The following is a 19797-nucleotide window of genomic DNA, read 5'->3' as shown; positions in this document are numbered from 1 at the left end:
GAATTCCTTATAAGAGTTTACTATTAGTTTTGATTTAGACAGCGTGTAATACATTTTTCGAGACTACACTCCGAAACTACAGAGCCACAAAAATTCTGTATTGAAATCCGGAACTGCGAAGATTCCAATTGTTCTCCTGCGATAGGCACTATTATGTGTGGCAACAAATCGAAATTTGCAGAAGAATTAACTGTGTTAGACAGTTCCCTGTGTTCCTGTAATTCAGTTGATCGTCTGCATAACAACAAATAAATCGTTTAGATAACCTGATTATGCGAATACTTCTCTGTAGTGTAACATAGGCAATAAGTCTTGACCTTTGTTCCAGTGAAGAGTATCTGTGTTACATCTCTGATGCACTTTTTATTACAGACATCGAGATTTGACACGTATGTCACTATTACTTAACAACACACACCTAACTTCATGATATAAGCAGCATTTTGTTTTTAATAAGCTCGCTCTTTAACCAACTGAGTTTGCGAACCCTAATTGAGTTTCTGTGCTAATCGATGCAACGCTCTCCACGATTGTATGTGGGTGATTCATTGATGCCGGCCACGGTGGTCTCGCGGTTCTAGGCGCTCCGTCGGGAGCCGCGCGACTGCTACGGTAGCAGGTTCGAATCCTGTCTCGGGCATGGATGTGTGTGATGTCCTTAGGTTAGTTAGGTTTAAGTAATTCTAACTTCTAGGGGACTGATGACCTAAGATGTTAAGTCCCATAGTGCTCAGAGCCATTTGAACAGTTTTTTTGATGCATTGATAGCCGCACTGAACAGATATGCCAGGTTACTTTTCTAATTACGTTTTAAAATCATCTCGGGTTTTTTGTCGCCTCAAGATCCTTGATTTGTATTTTCCTCGTAGTGTTTGAGGTCACATCTGGACATTTTTCAACCAAATTTATGACCACCGCGGTATATTGCCATATCGGAATACAGAAAGTAGTTCGTCTATCTGCTCAGACTTTTTCCACACGAGTAGGAATTTTTCCACTATTTCGGAAGAAAGTGCGTCACAAATTGTCTTCTTATTAAAAGCGAAGTAAGTACGAAAAAGGTATGTCTAACGACAGATCTGTGTACGTCGTCATCGTCATTATAACTAGCCATTTGACATTCGCTGTTCCATGTAAAGTACTGAAATAATTTTAAGTACATATCAGTTATTTACGACAGACACTGCTTATAGCCTATATTTGCTTAAAATAATTTTTGTTCTGTTTACAGGGAATGTGTCCTATTAAAATTCTTTCTTCAAGCGTTCATTGTCGGTTCATCAAGAGGATGGCGTCCACGCAAAGCGTTTAGAAAGGCAATGTTTCTACGGAGAGAAAATTTTGATCTGCCGCATTACAAGACAAGCGAATGAATAGATATCAACTTTTCTGAAATAAATTGTGACGCATTTGTTCACAGTACTGATTCCAAGTACTGGCTGCTTTACCTTGGAACGGTTATAAATGTGTCGATGACAGACATTTTGATGTCGTACACAGGTTAGAGCCTTTCATCTTCCACGTCAAAATCCTCTATGCGCCTTTATATTTACAATTTTTCTGAATTCACACATTGGATCAAGGTTTTTACCTTTTCTTCTTCTTGTATATTTACACATATTTTCAGAGTAGCCAAAGATGTGATTCATGTTGCCAGTCTATTCAGTTGTCTGCTCCATTGTAACAGTATTTTCATATTTTCTGTTATTACTGCCACGTGTAAAGAAACTGTAAATAGACATCAGAGTTATCTTGTCACATCAGCCGCACCGCTATGCGTCAGCACTAATTGCTGACTGAGAACTTACCACAAGATCTGTACAACAAGCTGAACAGTTGTTTTGCTGTGTAATGTCTGATTGACGCCTTGGCACTTGTTTGAACGTTTAGAGTGTAACAGTCAGCATGACAGAACATATGATCAATTCGACATGAAACTGAAAGAGAAGTATAATGTTTGAAAGGAAGATTCAAACAAAAGAAACCTATTCTTGAACAAAATATTTAAAAGCTTCTTGAACTAAAACATAATATCTGTTTTTGCAATCATTATGAAAGAATGAATGTCGCTTGAAACCAATGGCATTAGAATCCTCATGGCTAGCGTGCAAAAAACATTGGTGGGAAGAAATAACGAAATGATTAGGAGGAAAATTTCTGGCCTAGCGAAAAACGCATACAGACTGACATCCCGTACAACAGCAGAGAAATTATAAGCATGACAGCAGACATTAGAAAAAATGACTAAAATTTTATGGACATGTTCAAAGACTCCCGACAATGAGGCTTACACATAAAATTTTAACATATACAGGAAAATCAAAGAACATACCACATACAAGCAATGGAAGGAGTACACAGGAATATGTGTAGTTGAGGGGTAAACAAATAAAGGTGTGACAAAATCACTTAGAAGGCTAGCGATCATTCAAGTAAATATGCGTAGATCTTTAGTTAAGCTGGCTATGTCACATAAAAATTCATACAGCAAATGAAGAACTGCTTTACTGATCACGAAATGTGCATAATGCATGCCGGAATTATTTCCATCTTCAGAAATCTAAAGCAGAAATATCACAAACGAGTTGGTATAAAAATATGTTACAATAACGTTTTAAGTTAGTAATAACTAACCAACACTAAAAAAAAGTGCAATCTCAGGCCATTCCTACAACGCAAACGCAAAGGTAGCAAGCACATGGATAAGATATCAACCGACTGTGTACGTAACTTGAGATGGCGGACTAAAACCGATATAGGAAGACAAAATTGCCAGTAGGTGTCAGCTAGGTAAGCATGGTGACGCCATGTCACATATACTATGACAATAAATTGTATAAAATGGCAAAATTAAAAGTGATACACCAATGCACATTGAACTATACAATGGAATGAGGTACTTTAGTAAAATAATAAAGGAAACATTAAAAAACGTTACATATAGATCATTTTATGATCCAAGTAAGTGGTGCTAACTGATAATCAGTACAATTAGAGAATGAGGTTGTGAAATAGGAACCAAGTACACTGAAGTAATCAGACGGTGAGAGAGAAAGAGAAGCACGTACATGACGAAAACGAATCTAAAAACATCTCGCGATCGAACAGAGTACATACGCAACTGTAATACAGGGTGTGTCTCCTATAGGTCGTCAGACGCATTTTATCTGTTGGTTCGGCAGATATCTGCAATTTAGTTTTTTCGATGTGTTGCTGGGAAGCGTCGGTCAGTTTTCCGACGCTACCATAATGATATTTAAAATGGAATTTTACGTGCCAGTTCGGTTGAGCGCTCCCGAATTAGTCTAGTGCGAAATTTTGTCCATACGTATAAAGAGGGCGTTAAAACACGAGGAATAACATGTACTCCAGCAGCTCGGCACCGCCCAGGCCCGCGCTGATTTCCATGCAGCAACGCTGTTCAATCGCTGCTGGATTACGAGTTGTACTTCGTGTTTTATCATCTCTGTTAATATATTTCCATAAAATAAATATCACACTAGACTAATTTGGGACTCCTCCATCATTTGGGCACGTAAAATTCCGCTTCAACAATCTTTTCCTCTTAACGTTTTGCGTCGGCACTGGGTGTCGCATGAAAGACTTGAGAAATATTGGTTGGGTCGACCCTAGCTACACATAGCAAAAACAGATTTCAAAGAGAAACTGCACTTGACGCTTCTTAGTAGACAACCTATATATTCAAAACGATCTTTCAAACTTTACAGTTCTAAATGCAGATAGCGCTACTGGCCTCTTTTCAGACTTTTTTTTTTTTTTTTTGTAACATTTTCAACGTTCTCTACAGAGAAGTCGTAGTATAGACGCAATTTCTGTACCTCAGTTCAGTAGGACTGAATCAGCCAGTGCTTTTATTTCTGTTGTTAGCTATTTCGATCTAACCGACGACTAAGTAATCCCGTCCGAAGAATAAAGACTGTCGGTAAAAGACTGAGAAGTAATCAACAGCGTTGTGTTAGTGAAGGGGACACCACGCCTTCCTGGTCGAGTAATTTATTTCAACTATAAACGCTTAAATCAGGGTAATCGAACTGGGTTTGGTAACGGGTTTTTCTATATTCTTGTTCCAGCAACTGTTAGTTCACAGAGCATGCTTCAGCTACATGTGCCAGAGCATGAACTGACTGTGAGCTCACGAAATGACGGAAAACAGGAAAGGCACTACTGATATTTCGTTTCCAACTGATAGCAATGTTAATGTGTAAATAGGTAAATTTTGCTGTTGCTAAACAATTTTCCCGGCATGTTATTTATTCCGAAGGAGTCTGCTCTTTGAATTTTGGGTAAAGTAGTAGAGAGAAAGTGATAATTAGGATCTTTGAAGCACTTAGTAACTCATGTTCGTATGGCTCAACTGGAAGATCATTTCCTTTGAAAGAGAACTGTTTAGGTTCCACTAACTGCCTAGTCTTGATCTGCCATGAAACTTCAGGGACTGTAATTGTTGATAGTCGACATGAAAAAGCAAGCACATAAATGTATGGTAAGGTGTCTCTTCCAAATAGACGGTTAAAATTGTGGCGGATACAGAAAACATAAAAGGGATTACAGTAACCCAATAAATCTCAACTAATGGAAGTAATCTTCTTAGTGCACATAACTTAATATCGATCAGAATTTCATCCCAGACAGTTAAGGGAATGTTACGAGACACTGCAACTGGATGTTCCAAATGAGAGCGTCAACTAATGCTATATAGCGAATCGTTGAGAAATACATCAAATTTTATTACTTCCTGGAAACTTAGGCACCAGCAACCAAGGAGCAGATCTCTTACGTATGTAAATGAGAGCTATATTTCCGTGCTACTGTCGTTTACTCGTTCCTGATGTAATCGCTAACGGTGAAAATATGTCGTCATTATTATGGACGTTTATCATCTCAAATACGAAAGGTACAGAAACAAGACACAGCTTCGGCTTTCTTGGCTTTTTAACAACTGCTTCCTCGTCCAATATTTTCCTCTATAGGCACACATAAATTGACACAAAAAATCAACACATCACATCGACATTCCCATAGAATGCAGTGTTACAATTCAAAAGAGACTGAGCCAGGTGGAGCTGTGGTTAACACACTTGACTCGCACTCGGAAGCACGATTGTTCAAATCTCTTTCCAGCCACTCACGTTTGGGTTTTTCATGATGTACCTTACTCGCTCCTGCTGAATACCGGGATAGTTCCCTTGAAAAGGATGCGACCGATTTCCTTCCCCGTCCTTTCGTAATCCGAACATGTGCTACATCTCTAAAGGCCATGCTGTCGACGGAACTTTAAACTCTAATACTTTTAATGTAAAAGAAGCAGTTTGAAAGTTAAATCCCGACTTATAGCAAAATATCTCGCTTCTAAAAGAAGGTTTCACCATCCATGTAAAACGGATATTAATCTGAGAGAAAGTAAATACGGAATACAATCACATGTATATAACTAGGTCCGAGTTTTCGTTCTGCTGTCATTAAACGAAGTAAGTCCAGCGAAAATTGTAACTGCAGCAGCGGCATTACGAAAGTCCTGATCCACATAAATAATTTAGGAGAAAATCTGAGCCACCATCTAAGATTGCTTGCAGATGATGTTGAAATTTACTATCCTCTAAAGCCATCAGATGGTCAAGACCAATAACAAAATGATTTTCACCAACTGAGGCTTTAGAATGAAAAGTGTGAAATCATCCACATGAGTACCGAAAGGAATCCGCATAGTTTAGGATGTACAATAAATCGTACAAAATTGAACTAAATACTTAGGGATTACAATTATGAATAACTTAAATTGGAAAGATCATATAGATAACGTTGTTGAGAAAGCGAACCAAAGACTGCGATTTCTTGGTAGAACACTTAGAAAATGCTACAGGTATATTAAAGAGACTGCTTACACTATGCTTGTATACCCTCTTCCGGGATATTTCTGCGTGGTGTGGGATCCGCATGACATAGGGTTGATGGAGGACATCGAAAAAGTCCAAAGAAGGGCAGCTCGTTTTGTATTGTGAAAAATGCTTGTTTGACAATCAGCTGTTTTTATTTTAAACCGGAATATAATTTTAATATTTTGTATTATCGCAAAATAAGTGGGAGAGTGCCACGGATGTGATAAGCGAATTCGGGTGGTATTCACTAAAACAAAGGCCTTTCTCGTTGCAGCAGGATACTCTTATGAACTTTCAATTACCAGCTTTCTGCTCCAAGAGCAAAATATTATATTGGCGCCCACTCACTTAGGGCGAAGTGATCATCATGATAAAATAATGGGAATCAGGGCTCGCACGAAAATGTTTAAGTGTTCGTTTTCCCCACGCTCTGTTGGAGATGTAGAGAAATAGCTCGACGGTGATTATTGGTTCATACACCATCCACTCGCCTCACTACAACTCCCACCCGCCTCTATTTTATTTTCTTCACTTTGATAATTACGACTTACACATCAGTCCCTTTCCCTAAGTTCTTGATTTGTTTTTCTATACGTCGTAGTGACTCAAACAATTATGAATCTTCTCCGTGCTCGCTTGGTAACTCTCAGTTTCCGCATTTAAAGTGTAAGTCTGACTGCCGTAAGAAAAACTGGCAGTACGCACTGACCGTAAAATTTCCGTTTGAGACGGTGACAAACTGTATAAGCATCTAGCAAATAATTATCTCGGTTCTAATACAATTTTCTTGGTCTCCGTTAACACAACATCCGAAACCAGGATCTGTTAAACCTGAACTGTTAACTTTATGAAGAAAGTTTGGTGACAGTTACGCATCACTGTCAGTTGTGTAAATAAAAGATGATTGTGTCATAAAAACGTGACTGAGGCAAAAACAGAAAATAATATCTTACAACAAGTAAATCACCGTCTCCGCGAACGAAATGTCGTTTTTCCCCAAAGAAAAGGATGTCTGAGGAAGACTAATCTGGTTTCGGAAGACTGTTCTACATGAACGGCCGGCCGGTTCTAGGCGCTACAGTCTGGAACCGCGTGACCGCTACGGTCACAGGTTCGAATCCTGCCTCGGGCATGGATGTGTGTGATGTCCTTAGGTTAGTTAGGTTTAAGTAGTTCTAAGTTCTAGGGGACTGATGACCACAGATGTTAAGTCCCATAGTGCTCAGAGCCATTTGAACCATTTTCTACATGAATGAGGATGTAGCTAGGGGTGAATTTTAACTTTCTTTGTGTCAGTTGTTAGTTGCCCGTTGATGTGGTGGGCGCCAGGAGCTCCCTGGTGCAGCCTAACGGCTTGCTGGGTGTTCATCTGTGTTTTTCCTTCCCGACTGCGAGTACGTGCCGGAAATGCTATAGCGAATCGAGCGGTAGAGGACGTCGCCGGCAAATAGTAACTTTTTCTCGTGCTTCACACGCTCTCTGTATTGCTGCTTTTGTGAGAACATTAAAAGCTTTGTCAAGTGTGGTTCCCTGCATGCCAGCAACATTGTCCCTGTCTCTGAAATCGGTCAGCCAATAAGTTACCTAATGCATGCCATAGAAGGTGAGCACCAGGCTGTACTGGACGAGGGTTGGATGGAAAGTTGTCTGTAACGCTGAAGAAGGCATCATTCCAGTATTCATCTTGAGTTACATGTGGAAACCAGTGAAGATCTCAATCTCTCAAATGTGAATCTAACTCCTAAACTATAGCGCCACCTTGCTGACTGAATTATAAGAACGAACGTCACATCCATAGCAACCAGCATGAGTTCCAAGAACAAAGATCGTTTGAAATCTACCTTGCTCTGTTCATCCTCGAGACACAGAGAACAGTAGCTACAGGCGCCCAGGTAGATACCGTGCTCTTTGTCTTGCGAAAGGCATTCGATACAGTTCCGCACTGCCGTCTAATGAACAAAAGACGAGTGTATGGAATACCAGACCAACTGTGTTACTGGACTGAACAGTTTCTAGCAAACGTAACACAGAATGTCATTTTGAATGAAGAGAAGTCTTCAGACGTAAGCGTAACTTAGGGTGTGCCCCAGGGGCGTGCTGTGAGTCCATTACTTTTCACAATACATATAAATGACCTAGTAAATAACGTCGGAGGTTTCCACGAAACTTTTCGCTGATGATGCTGTTGCATACAGAGAAGCCACGACTCTAGGAAATTGTAGCGAAATGCAGGAAGACCTGCACAGAGTAGACTTGTGTGCAGAGTGTGGCACTTGACCCTCGTCATAAACAAAATACAGACACAGAAAGACTCTTTATTGTATGACTACAAAATTGCAGATCAATCATTGGAAGCACATAGTTCCATAAAATATCTAGGAGTATACGTACGGAGCGATTTAAAGTGGAACGACCTGATAAAATTAACAGCGTGTAAGGCAGATGCCAGACTGGGATTCATTGGGAAAATCCTCAGGACATGAAGTCCATCGACAAAGGAAGTAAGCGTGAAAGCGTCACGGAGATGCTCAGTCAAGTCCAGTAGCAGACGCTGAAACAGAGGCGTTCTGCATCAGCATAAGGTCGTCTTTTAAAGTTGGGAGAGTCAACCAATATATTTCTTCCTCCTACGTGGATCTTACGAAAAGACCATGAAGATGAAATTAGTCAGATTCGAGCCGAAACGGAGGCTTACCAGCAATCGCTCTTCTTGCGAACCATACGTGACCGGAACAGGAAAAGAGCGGAAGTGACACTGGTACACAAGTACCTTCCGTCACACATCGGAGTACACGTGTAGATATAGATAAGGCATCAGTACAGTCTTTTTGTGGGTAGAATGCAAAAACTTTGGCTGTAGGAGATACAGCAGCTGCGGTGACGGGCTTCAGCATATCGTACATTTTTATTCTGAAAACTGCGGGAAATAATTTCCGTCGACAGCTGGTCAGCCCGTGGAAGAAAGACTTCTTCATCCACGACATCGAGCTGTCACGGGAACGTGATCCCCGTATTACGCCCTACTCAAGCGTGGTGGCCACTGTAGCGCGAACTTTTCACGCGCCTCACAGAAAAGACAAAGACTGATTGCCGAGAACTCAGTCGGCTGGAACTAAACGGGTCACCTTCAAGGGCTGACGTTCTAACAGAAATCGCCGTGCACATGACACTCTGTTTCTTTATCTCTCTCTAGTAAAGAAAGCTATAGCCGTTAACTGCCAGCTGTCACATTCTTTCAACATTAAAACTGTTCTCCTTTTATTTCTAATAATAACTACAGAGTTATTCTAGAGCAGAAGGCAACGTGCCAACATCAGATTTCACCTTGTCCATTCCCTCATAACACAAACATGACAACAGGCAATACACATATCCATTACAATCACCAACATTCGAGAGATAAACCTAACACTTTAATGAGCACGTGCCTTGTGCTTATGAAGTTTTCTGGGTTTTGCAGGAGGAATAGTAAATATTCCAGATAGTAGTAGCACAAATTAATTTTAATAAAATATTCCATGTGATATGTATCCAGTTTTATTGGTCAGATATGGTTGTTAGAATGTAACTCAAACTAACACTCACAGGAAGCGTTAAGCAAAGGGAAACGCTTTAACTTCCAAGCCGACTTTCATGAACTCTATCTCCGACCTCAATGTCCTTTCTAATTCTCTTGAAAAAACTGCGTGTAGATCTTCTGAGATCGTCTTAGAGTCCTTTGTAGTTTTCGCCTTTCAACCATCTCCACAGGCAAAAATCAAAGGGGTTAGCCAAGAAACGTGACCGTTTCTGGCGATCTGTCTTTCGGAAATGTTAAGCTTAGATGGCGTGTAGCCTGATGACTACAATTTGGAGGGGTCCAGTAAAGAAGGTAGAACACAAATGGCTTTGTAACCAGAAAAACCTCTTCCATTAATGCTGGAAGCTCACTTTCAAGAAGTCTAGATATCGGGGCTCTGTATTGTTTATGTGCAACTCCATCTGCTTAGTTCCATAAGTAGCTATACATCTGTGACCAACGAAAATTGGGTACACATTATATGGAACGTTTTATTCGAATTAGTCTTAAATTACAACCTACAAAATATTTACGCTTCGTATATGCGGCAGGAGCCAATACTGTCAGCAGCGCGAGTGACGTATACTGTATGTAGTCTACGTTTCGATGTTTCATTGCAACATAAATAAAAGATGTGTTTTACGGCGCTTCATGCGGCTGTGAATCGTACTAACATTTTAATATCGCTCACTGATGCCAGAAGAAAGTTTCTTCCCTACCATTAGCTCCTCTTGGCAGAATGGTGTTATGAAGCTGTTAGATGTGAAAATGCGTTTTGCCGAATGCTAAAGTAGGGTGTTTACGATTAGGAATGGAGAGGATGAAATTAACTTTATTCTTCCGGTTTAGATACTGTGATTGTGATCGATCCTGCTTGTTCACGTTTCTGCACAGTGAAAAATGTTCACGAAAACATACGCCACACCGTTCTCTTTCTGAATGAGAGCCTGCACATGAAGCTGAAATCTTACTTTCTTTTCTTCATTATTTCCCTTAATGTGTGTCCCATCTTGTACCGGATTCACGTTTTCAGAATTTGGCTAAGTTAATTTCATTATTTAAAATTGTGGCCTGTCACCCATCCTCACACGACTGTCGTCAAGTAACTCAAGGGTGGGGAGTTGTGTGTGCCGTCTGTGAGTCGTGTCTAATTATTTAAGTTGTTTGTGTATGGTAGTCTCGGAGGCGGAATTTGGGGACCTGCCTTACATTTACTAAAATAAGCGTGAAACTAGCTTAAAAATCAGACGCTAGCCAGTGTAACAGTCCATGGTCGTGAATCCGCCGTGTGCCACCTACCTATCCGGCAAGCTAGCGCTTCTGCGTCACGCTATACGAGCAGGTGATGAAGCTTAAATCTTACAGAAGTATTAAATTTGTTTCATTTTTAAATTAGATTCAAAATAGCTCAAATGGCTCTGAGCACTATGGGACTTAACATCTATTGTCATCAGTCTTTAAATTAGAATCATAGTTTGTGTGAACATCGAACGCAGAAAAAAAATCACGAAAATTTAAGTAAAGTGAATGAAATGTTATGTCGTAATTTTAAATTTTTTTCTCAAAACGACTATAATCGAATTACGTTGGAAACCACTTGTAAATACTGTATCTAACAGATATGAGAAGCTGTCAAAGAAAGACGTAGAATTCAGCCCAAGTCTTAAAGGATATTAGATGGTGCTGAGAACGGAATACCTGTGAAAGATATCCAGTCACCATTTTCTTGAGAGACACATTGATTCCGAAGTCTTACTGCCTCGAATGTCTTCCTTGTCAGGCACTGATGTTAAACATATGCAAGCACGGTATGTACTGGCCCCATGATTCACAGTCTTTATGATGCGTTACTCGACAAAGCGAACAGGAGGCTATGCCGTACAGGAAAGTGACGTGGTCGTGTGATTAGGTACAAGTGCAGTGCAAACGCGGTAGACCATCGGGGAAAATGACTTCACGAGCATCCGCAACGGCTTACTGTTGATCTCACTAAATTATTGGTGATGAGAAAGAGAAATGAGTGGCAGTACTGATGAATAAGGCGACGAAACACATGAGTGATTGCTAAAGCTGGAGATGGTGTACAAAGTACGACATGAGGTACACTATGCTGAGCGGACTGAGAATGGAGTAGCTACTACAAACATACAGAAGCAGAATGCAAAAAATAATTATTTCATTAACTGTATCTCCACAGCAGTACCTGCCATATGATGAGCAATACGAAAAATATTAACTTTAGGAAAGCATCATAGCTTTTGTTACACAGAAGTGGTCGACAAGGCTAGCAAAGAAATTTTACAAAAAAAAAAAAAGTTCTCTGTATGGGACTTGATTTTGAAAGACGCCGGAATAAACGTGTCAATGAACGTGTCATTCGCTGCGAAGGAGACAACGTAATTTGAAAAGCATTGTTTTTTTACGAGAAAATAAAAGCGACTGGTAATTTATTTAGATGAAACGCGAATTCTCACACATATTTTTGCAATTATACTGTGCGAGAGGTATTGTGAAACGAAAGTGCCCGTCAGTGTTTACTTGTTGCGCTATGCTGAGCGTTGGCATGTAGAGGTGTCGCCTGTGATGGCGCACCGTTGGTAACAATACTGGAGCGTACGCTTTTGTTAACTCTCTATCACCGTCCCTCGTGTTTCTAGAGCGTAAACACGACGTTTACGACCCAAACAGGTAGTCGGTTCGCGACTAATATAAGGAACATGATACTGTGGCCACGAGGAATTTAGGTGATGAGGTGAATTGGAGACAGGAAAACTGCGGATTAAAACTGTGTGCCGGACCGAGACTCGAACTCGAGACCTTTGCCTCGCAAGAGAGTGTACGTGAAATATGGAAGTAGGAGAGGGGGCACTGGCAGAATTGAAGCTGGGAGGACGGATCGTAAGTCGTGCTTGGGTAGCTCGGTCGGATGCCGCCACGGTAGCTGAACGTGTTCGGTCGGAGGGTTAGCTGCCCTCTCCAATAAAAAACTAAGTGAACGGATCAACGACGAAATTGCACAGATGTCATGGGACGTCTGCCGCGAACAAATGCAACTAAGGATGCGAACAAAATGAGATTCTTTAAGAAAACAAAAAAAAAAAGTTGGTAGAGGAGTTGCCTGCGAAAGGCAAAGGATCCGATTTGAGTCCCTGTCCGGTACACAGTTTTAATCTGCCAGGAAGTTTCATATCAGCGCACACTCCGCTGCAGAGTGTAAATTTTATTCAGGAAGATTGCATTTCGCAGGCAGTACCCTAGCAATTGTAACATTCAAACAGGTGACACGGATTGGCTGAAAGATTTACCTTCGTTCGTCTCCATTCCTTTCAAATTCCCTACGCTGCTAAGGGACCACGATTCGATTCGCAATGGACGCTCGAGGTGGCTCCACTGGTAAAGCACTGTCTGTGCGGGACATATTTCCTGTCCCAAGCTGTGTCGAGCTCACAAACCTGGCGCACGTAATCCGTACAAGGTGTACTCAACTAGAAGGAGCAAGATAATGCTCTACTGCCAGAAATGTGTGTGACAGTACCGGAAATTGAATATGGATCCCTGCATAAGTGTCAGACGCGATAACGACTCGATTACGGGAATCTTTAATATACCATATTACATTATAGTACGGTAATAATATGTATAATTCAAATGTGTGCCAGGGTGCTCAGTTGTGGGTCGTTCTCCTGTCAGGCCATTCTCAAGAAAGTCTTGTGTAACGTGTACAACAGCAACGTGACCATTGAACTTCGGTTCTAATTACTTTTCTCTTCAGAGGATCATTATAATAAAAAATGTCATTTTTAAAACGATGAGCGACGTACTAGAAAGAATATAAAAAATTGAGGAAAACCTGTTGCGAAAAGAGATTCGTTTTTATGGAAAAGTACACTGATGAGGCAAAACATTACAAATACACGCTTAATAGCGTATTAGACGATCTTTGGAAGGAAAAATAAATGCGTAGCATGGATTTGACAAGTGTTTGGTAGGTTACCGTTGGCATGTGGCACCAGATTTCTAGTCTCAGGTCACGCGTTGCCTATAAATCATTGGCTGTTGGTTTGTAGGCCAGAGGTGTCACCCGATTGTGTCCGAGATGTGGGCCGTCGGATTCAGACCAGACGAACCAACTCAACATGCTCCTCAAGCGACTGCACCACGAGTCTGGCTTTGTGACACGGGCATTTATCCTGCTGGAAGATGCCATCGCATTTGGGGAAGACATCGAACAGGAAGGGATGCACGGGGTTCGCAATAATGCTCACGTTGTCCACAACTGTCATGGTGGCTCCAATTGCTTCCACTTATGTACAGTGGAAGACGAAACATCCGCTCCCACTGACCTGGAACCACGGCACAACGCATGTTTCGAGCAGCGTTCACGTGGATGAAGGCATCTCTGCAAACGTTTATTCGCCTGGTGTAGCGTGAAATGTGCTACATCCGACCACGTATATTGTCTCCATTGATCCGCGTTCTATCTCGATGATCCCACAACCACTGCAATCCTAATTTACGGAGCTGTTGGGCCAATGTCGGAACACGTAGGAGTCCAACAATGTGCACGCAATGGCGAGCTTTAAAACAGTCGTACTTGCACCAGGATTGAACTCCTTTAGCCACAGATCGCTGCTACAGTGTAGGCAAGCCTCCAGCCCGCACCATCTGTCATGTGGCTCGCTCGTCCAATATCTCTCCGCGTACTCGTGTTTCACTGTCTTTCAACCATGCGAACTGACGACCAGCTTGGTCTTTTCCGAGTTGCTCAATCTGAGCCACCGGCCGTAATAATCTGCTCTTTATCTCAGTCCCTTATGTCAGTGGATATTCCATTTCCCGCACGTACTGTCGAGAGAATTGCCTCATTCGCGTGTGGCTCCGCTTATACACTTTCTTTACCTCGTCTTCTACTGCAATCCAGTCTTGCGATGGACAGTCGTCATAATATGTGTGTAAGCGTAGCATTTATGTACATAGACGAACACGAGGTACGTACCAGCTCTGAGGGCGTCCATGGGCACGGAGGGGTAGGGGATGGAGTAGGGGTAGCCCTCCTTGCGCAGCGTCTTGGGCTTCCGCCGCGGCCTGTACTTGTAGTCGGGGTGCTCCTTCATGTGCATGGCGCGCAGCCGCTTCGCCTCGTCGATGAAGGGCCGCTTCTCGTCCTCCGACAGGAGCTTCCACTCCGCGCCTGCAAGCAGAAAGCCGTTTCCAGTACCTCACTTCACAAGGAAACTGCGCCGACGCATACTGTTTTCTACAACAGGGTAGTAAATTGATGTACACACAAAAAAATGGTTCAAATGGCTCTGAGCACTAAGGGACTTAACTTCTGAGGTCATCAGTCCCTTAGAACTCAGAACTACTTAAACCTAACTAACCGAAAGACATCACACACATCCACATCCGAGGCAGGATTCGAACCTGCGACCGTAGCGGTCGCGAGGCTCCAAACTGTAGCGTCTAGAACCACTCGGCCACCTCTGCCGGACGATGTACAGACATGACAGGAAATGAAACACTGTCTCTATATTAAGATACTGTTTCGAGAATCATAGCCACTTCTCCATTTCCATCAAACCCCACAGGAGACCATTTGTCTTCTTTGAAATGTATGGATAAAAAAGTGTGACAAGTTTCTTGTCTATCTTTTCTGTGTCTTCGAAATCCGCAGTTTGAAGAGTATGTGCTCGAAAACCGGTGCAGCGTAGTTCTAACTGTCACCAATGATGAACGCAGCAAATAGTTCACTACTTTAAAGCGACTGCCGAGTGTGATTCAATTTATTTCCAAATTTCAAGCGTTATTTTACACAGACATTCGCGTAAGCCACACAATGCAATTGAAAAGATTCTTGTAGCAGTTTCTTAGTTATAACGGGACATGCTAGTAACAATGAAACAATGAAATACCTTGAAAACTGATGTCACCGAATTTTTAAACTGAAAAGTCTTACAGGTTTTTTAACATAACACATGTATCCAAGACTATATATTTATTTCTCAACATGGTCACTCAGAAGATGAATACAGACCAGTTTGTTGATACCGTCACTGTAGAACGTTTAACTTTGTTCACGAAGCCACTATCTCTACTCGCACCTCTTTATCACTATCACAGGGAAGTTCTCCAGAGTGTTCTTTAAGTTTCGGATGCAGATGGAAATCCGACGGGGTCAAGTCGAGACTGTGTGGAGGGTAATCGATGACAGCGAACCCAAGACGTCGGACTGTTGCAGATGTCGCGGCACTCGTGTATTATCTGGCATTGTAATACTGCAGGAGCGGGTGCTCCATGTTTGGAAGAACTCTCCGAATTCATGCTGTCAATTTTCTGCTGTTATAAACTAAATTACAACACGCTCACGCACAGACATAGTTACGTTACACACCGCCGTGTAACACGCTCCAAACCGAAGCCCTCAAGCGGCACAGGGGTGACACGTAATATCTCAACAGATGCCGAGAACAGAATGAAAAAATTGGTGGCGTTACTTTTCAGCGCGCCCTCGTATTTCTTAGCAGCTGTCGACAGTTGAATATAATTTTTCCCCGTTTCCTCTGAACTGATCGATTTCGATGATGCTTGTCGCAGTACAAGGACACAGTCGCGCATTGATACGCCATAACAGTTAGTCTCTGAGGGTCATGAGCAGTCCTTCTTCCTTTTTTTTTCGTGCTAGTCTATTTTTGTACTCATGTCAGAACAAGCAAACACAGTGCAGTTCTACATACGATCCGTTTCATCCACGTAGAATGATTTATTGTTGCTTTTTCAGAAGTGACTCGAATCGTTCTCCGAAAGGCATAAAAAGCCGTGAACACCGTTTCCACTTTTGGTCCTGCCGTGCCTCTGTCTGCACCCTTCTTTCTACATGTAGACGAAAGAGAACCACGATCTGTCAGCAGATCAATGAATTCACAGCACACTGTTATCCACGTATTCGACTTCAACGCTAGATTTGCGTTTAAAGGCGATAGTGAGGAGCAGCAAAGCACTTTCCTTTTGGACGGTTCTGGTTTCAGCGGGAAAGAAACATTAACACAAAAGCCTTTTCTCCAAATCGCCAACAATGAAAGTGAGAACATTTTCTTTATTTATGTTAGTTGATCGCCTTTCACCACAATGAATGCAGCTTCAATGGCAGTTAATACTGTGCGAGACCTCCTAGTACTTCTTTAATTCCTGATTTCTACATTTGCATCGGAAGCCACCTTATGGCGTGTGCCACAAATTACGTAACATAATGTTGTCGTTTCCTCATTTTCCTTTTCCAATTTCAAATGATGTGGGAAAAGAACGACTGACGACTGTAGGAAAGTCTCTATATTAGATGAAATTTCTCATTTTTTACGACATGGTCATTTAGCGAGTTGTATGTATAAGGGAGCAATACGCTGAATGACTCTTCCCGGGAATTTAGTTTCCCGAATTTTGCTGTCCATTTACCTGTGTGATGGCCACCATGCTGTGGCAGCGATTTCATAGAAGCCCACCGCCAGCACATGGTGTTCCCAATCACTAATGCTTCTTTTCGATACCAGAGCCGCCGCTTCTATAAACCGCTGCTAAGCGCTCCTTAGTCGGCGGAGAGGGGTCTGCTGCAGTCATTTCAACAACGAGAATTGCTTAGTGGCATCGGGAATGAACTCTCGTCCTGTGTATGACAGATAAACTGACAGCTCGGACATGAGGATTACGTGGTCTGTGTCTTTTCGACATTTTAAGCCAAATAGGGGATTGGTCTATTACCTTTCCGAACATGGGCCATATCCTACATATCTGAACAGTATTGTTAAGAGGCAGAGCAAGCTCTGACTGTGGAGTTATTGGCATAACAGGTTATCTCCTATGTGAAAGTCCCCTAGTTGAAGGTAAAAGAACTTTTCCTTTAAGACATAAAACATTTACAACATCATTACAGTGAAACAGAACTTTTTATACCTGATACTGTCTCAGAAAAGGCAAGGCTTAACTACAATCAACAGCCACCATAGCGGAGACGAATAAGACCTGCATACAACCATAGGAAACGCGAAAAAAGCCCTATAGTTCTACGATCTCTTGGCCCAGTAACGGCAGAGAGTTGGGAAGCGATCACAAGCAAACATAAGAAGTACGAGAAGAATCAGTGAAAGATAAGTGACGCGCTTCACCATGCTGTATGGATGCAATAGAATACTGCTGTATCCAGTGGGATGTCCGCCCTGGTACGGAACGTTAATAATTGTGTGTGTGTGTGTGTGTGTGTGTGTGTGTGTGTGTCCATCTCAGATTATATTAAGAGAAATAGTGGAGGCACACAAGATAACATGCTGCTTAAGTATTCTGCAAGGATCAGCGGTCCTAGCTTTTACCATAAATAATCACAGAAGAAATATCAATGTCAGTGTTGGTATTAGTAGCGTAATTTTCTGTAGTAGTAGTTTCTGTAGAAAAATCATAGGGGTGATGGTAGTAATAGGGACTTTTTATACATGTTACTGTCGTATTGTCTGTTATTGTACTGTAGTAGCACTACACGATAGCAGTATTAATAGCACTAGGTATAAAGTTAGATGTAAAATTAGTTAAGATACTAACCAAAACAGATGGCTGTTTTTGTCTCACAGTAAAGGAACACCCGACTGCAAGTGGAAAAAGATGCCATCCGAAAACTATATATAGAATTTCGTATAGAAGCCATCTATATGTTCAAGCGATGTAAGTAGAAAGAAGTAAAGAACAATCATAAGACACACAAGAATAGAAAAGGCATATAAAAATGGAAGAGATACAAGAAAAGAAAAAATAAATAGGTAGATTACCTAAAAGATTCGGAAATATTTATGTGCACTCCTTCAAGTTACATCAGTAACCGGCTTTAACGCCGTGAAGGGATGCATAGCACATACAGCCGACTACACGGCTGATCGCTGTTGAGTGGTAGGACCAAAGACAATCATAGAGATCTTAACACATCGATAGTGACTACTACTATCTTACGATTGTACAAGTTGTATGACATATGCTATGATAAACGACAGTTACAACGGATAGTCTGCATGTTACATCTACAAGATATAAGCAACTTAAGACTTGCACTCATACCGCCGGTGACAGAAATAAATGCATAAAAGTGCTGGCTTACAGACACACATAGACGGTAATGTGAAAGGAGCTACAGCCACATTCCACATGTGCATCGCTAATGTACAGTAACTTTTAAGGTACAGTCCCTACAAATACATAAAAGGTATGCCTACACGATTTGTACGAATATATTACAGTGTTACACATTTAACAAGTTAGATATCATGAAATATAGTTCTATCAACATCTCACATAACCAAACTAAAGATGGGGGTAATGTATAACCAATTACAATTTTAACCGTAATAGAGCCGTATGCTAAATTAAAATCATGCTGCATGTAGTATGTTAAATGTTCTAAGTTATAACAACTATGGATTGAATTCTTATGAAAACAGGCGGAGCCAGAATGAACCATATCAACAGAACTTCACAATGAGCGTCTAAGCCTACCCACATTCAACGTTTATAGTGAGGTAACATATCAATACGTGTACTGCAATTACTTTTACAGTAGTTTGAAAATTAATGAAATCAATACTTCAGCAATTTTTCAGACGTCTTAAAATAAATAGAAAAGAAGACTTATTAAGCTTAAAACAAGTTACTGAATGTACCACCTGGAATAAAGGTTGGGTAATGAGATACTAACGTAAAATTTACAGTAGATGTACTCATATCCCTATTCGAATCTGTAGCATGTCTTTGAAACTATCAATGAAATTACTATTTTTCAGACCAGTTTTTTTATTTAAAACAGCGTACGTTTTTCCCAAATGTGTGTGAACCTCGAGTTCTTTTGAAATACCCATTTGGCGGCCTTTGTCACTTGAGTGCAACAACTGTAAATTGTACTCTGTGTTTGACATGGAATGGTTTCGTTTTTCAGATGTAGAGAGAATGTGAACTGATTGCTCTCATTTCTACAAATATGTTCTTTGTATCTGATACGCGTCTTTAGTCCAGCTTGGCCTAATTAAACCTAATCACAATCACTGCAACTATATGCTCCGGACTGATAAAACTAGCTTGTCTTATCGATGATGTGAACTATAGTATTTGTTGTTGGTATGAAAGGCTGGCGCAACATTAATATTACGAAAAATGAATTCAGTTTTATCGAATATCTCCCCTATAAATGGAAAAGTGACAAGCTTGTTTTCTTTTTTCTCTCCAAATTTTTAGCATAATTACCTTACCTATGCAGGCGATAGCAGTGTCACTTGGAGAGGAATAATTGCTAGTCAGACATGCATAAGATGCACATAG

At 41.2% G+C, this 19797-nt stretch overlaps 1 protein-coding gene across 2 annotated transcripts in view; it reads right to left on the bottom strand.

Annotated features, from left to right (window-relative positions):
* The window catches only part of LOC126326403 (transcription factor SOX-21-like), a 240031-nt gene that overhangs the window by 101951 nt on the left and 118283 nt on the right, over positions 1-19797 (bottom strand). For both annotated transcript variants that reach the window (XM_049995637.1, XM_049995638.1), the window contains exon 3: positions 14453-14647. In XM_049995637.1, coding sequence (XP_049851594.1) covers positions 14453-14647 — 195 coding nt within the window. The remainder of the gene's footprint in view (positions 1-14452; positions 14648-19797) is intronic.

The sequence above is a fragment of the Schistocerca gregaria genome, chromosome 2 (genome assembly GCF_023897955.1).
Source record: "Schistocerca gregaria isolate iqSchGreg1 chromosome 2, iqSchGreg1.2, whole genome shotgun sequence".
NCBI lineage: Eukaryota > Metazoa > Arthropoda > Insecta > Orthoptera > Acrididae > Schistocerca > Schistocerca gregaria.
This window is presented reverse-complemented; position numbering and strand designations above follow the sequence as displayed.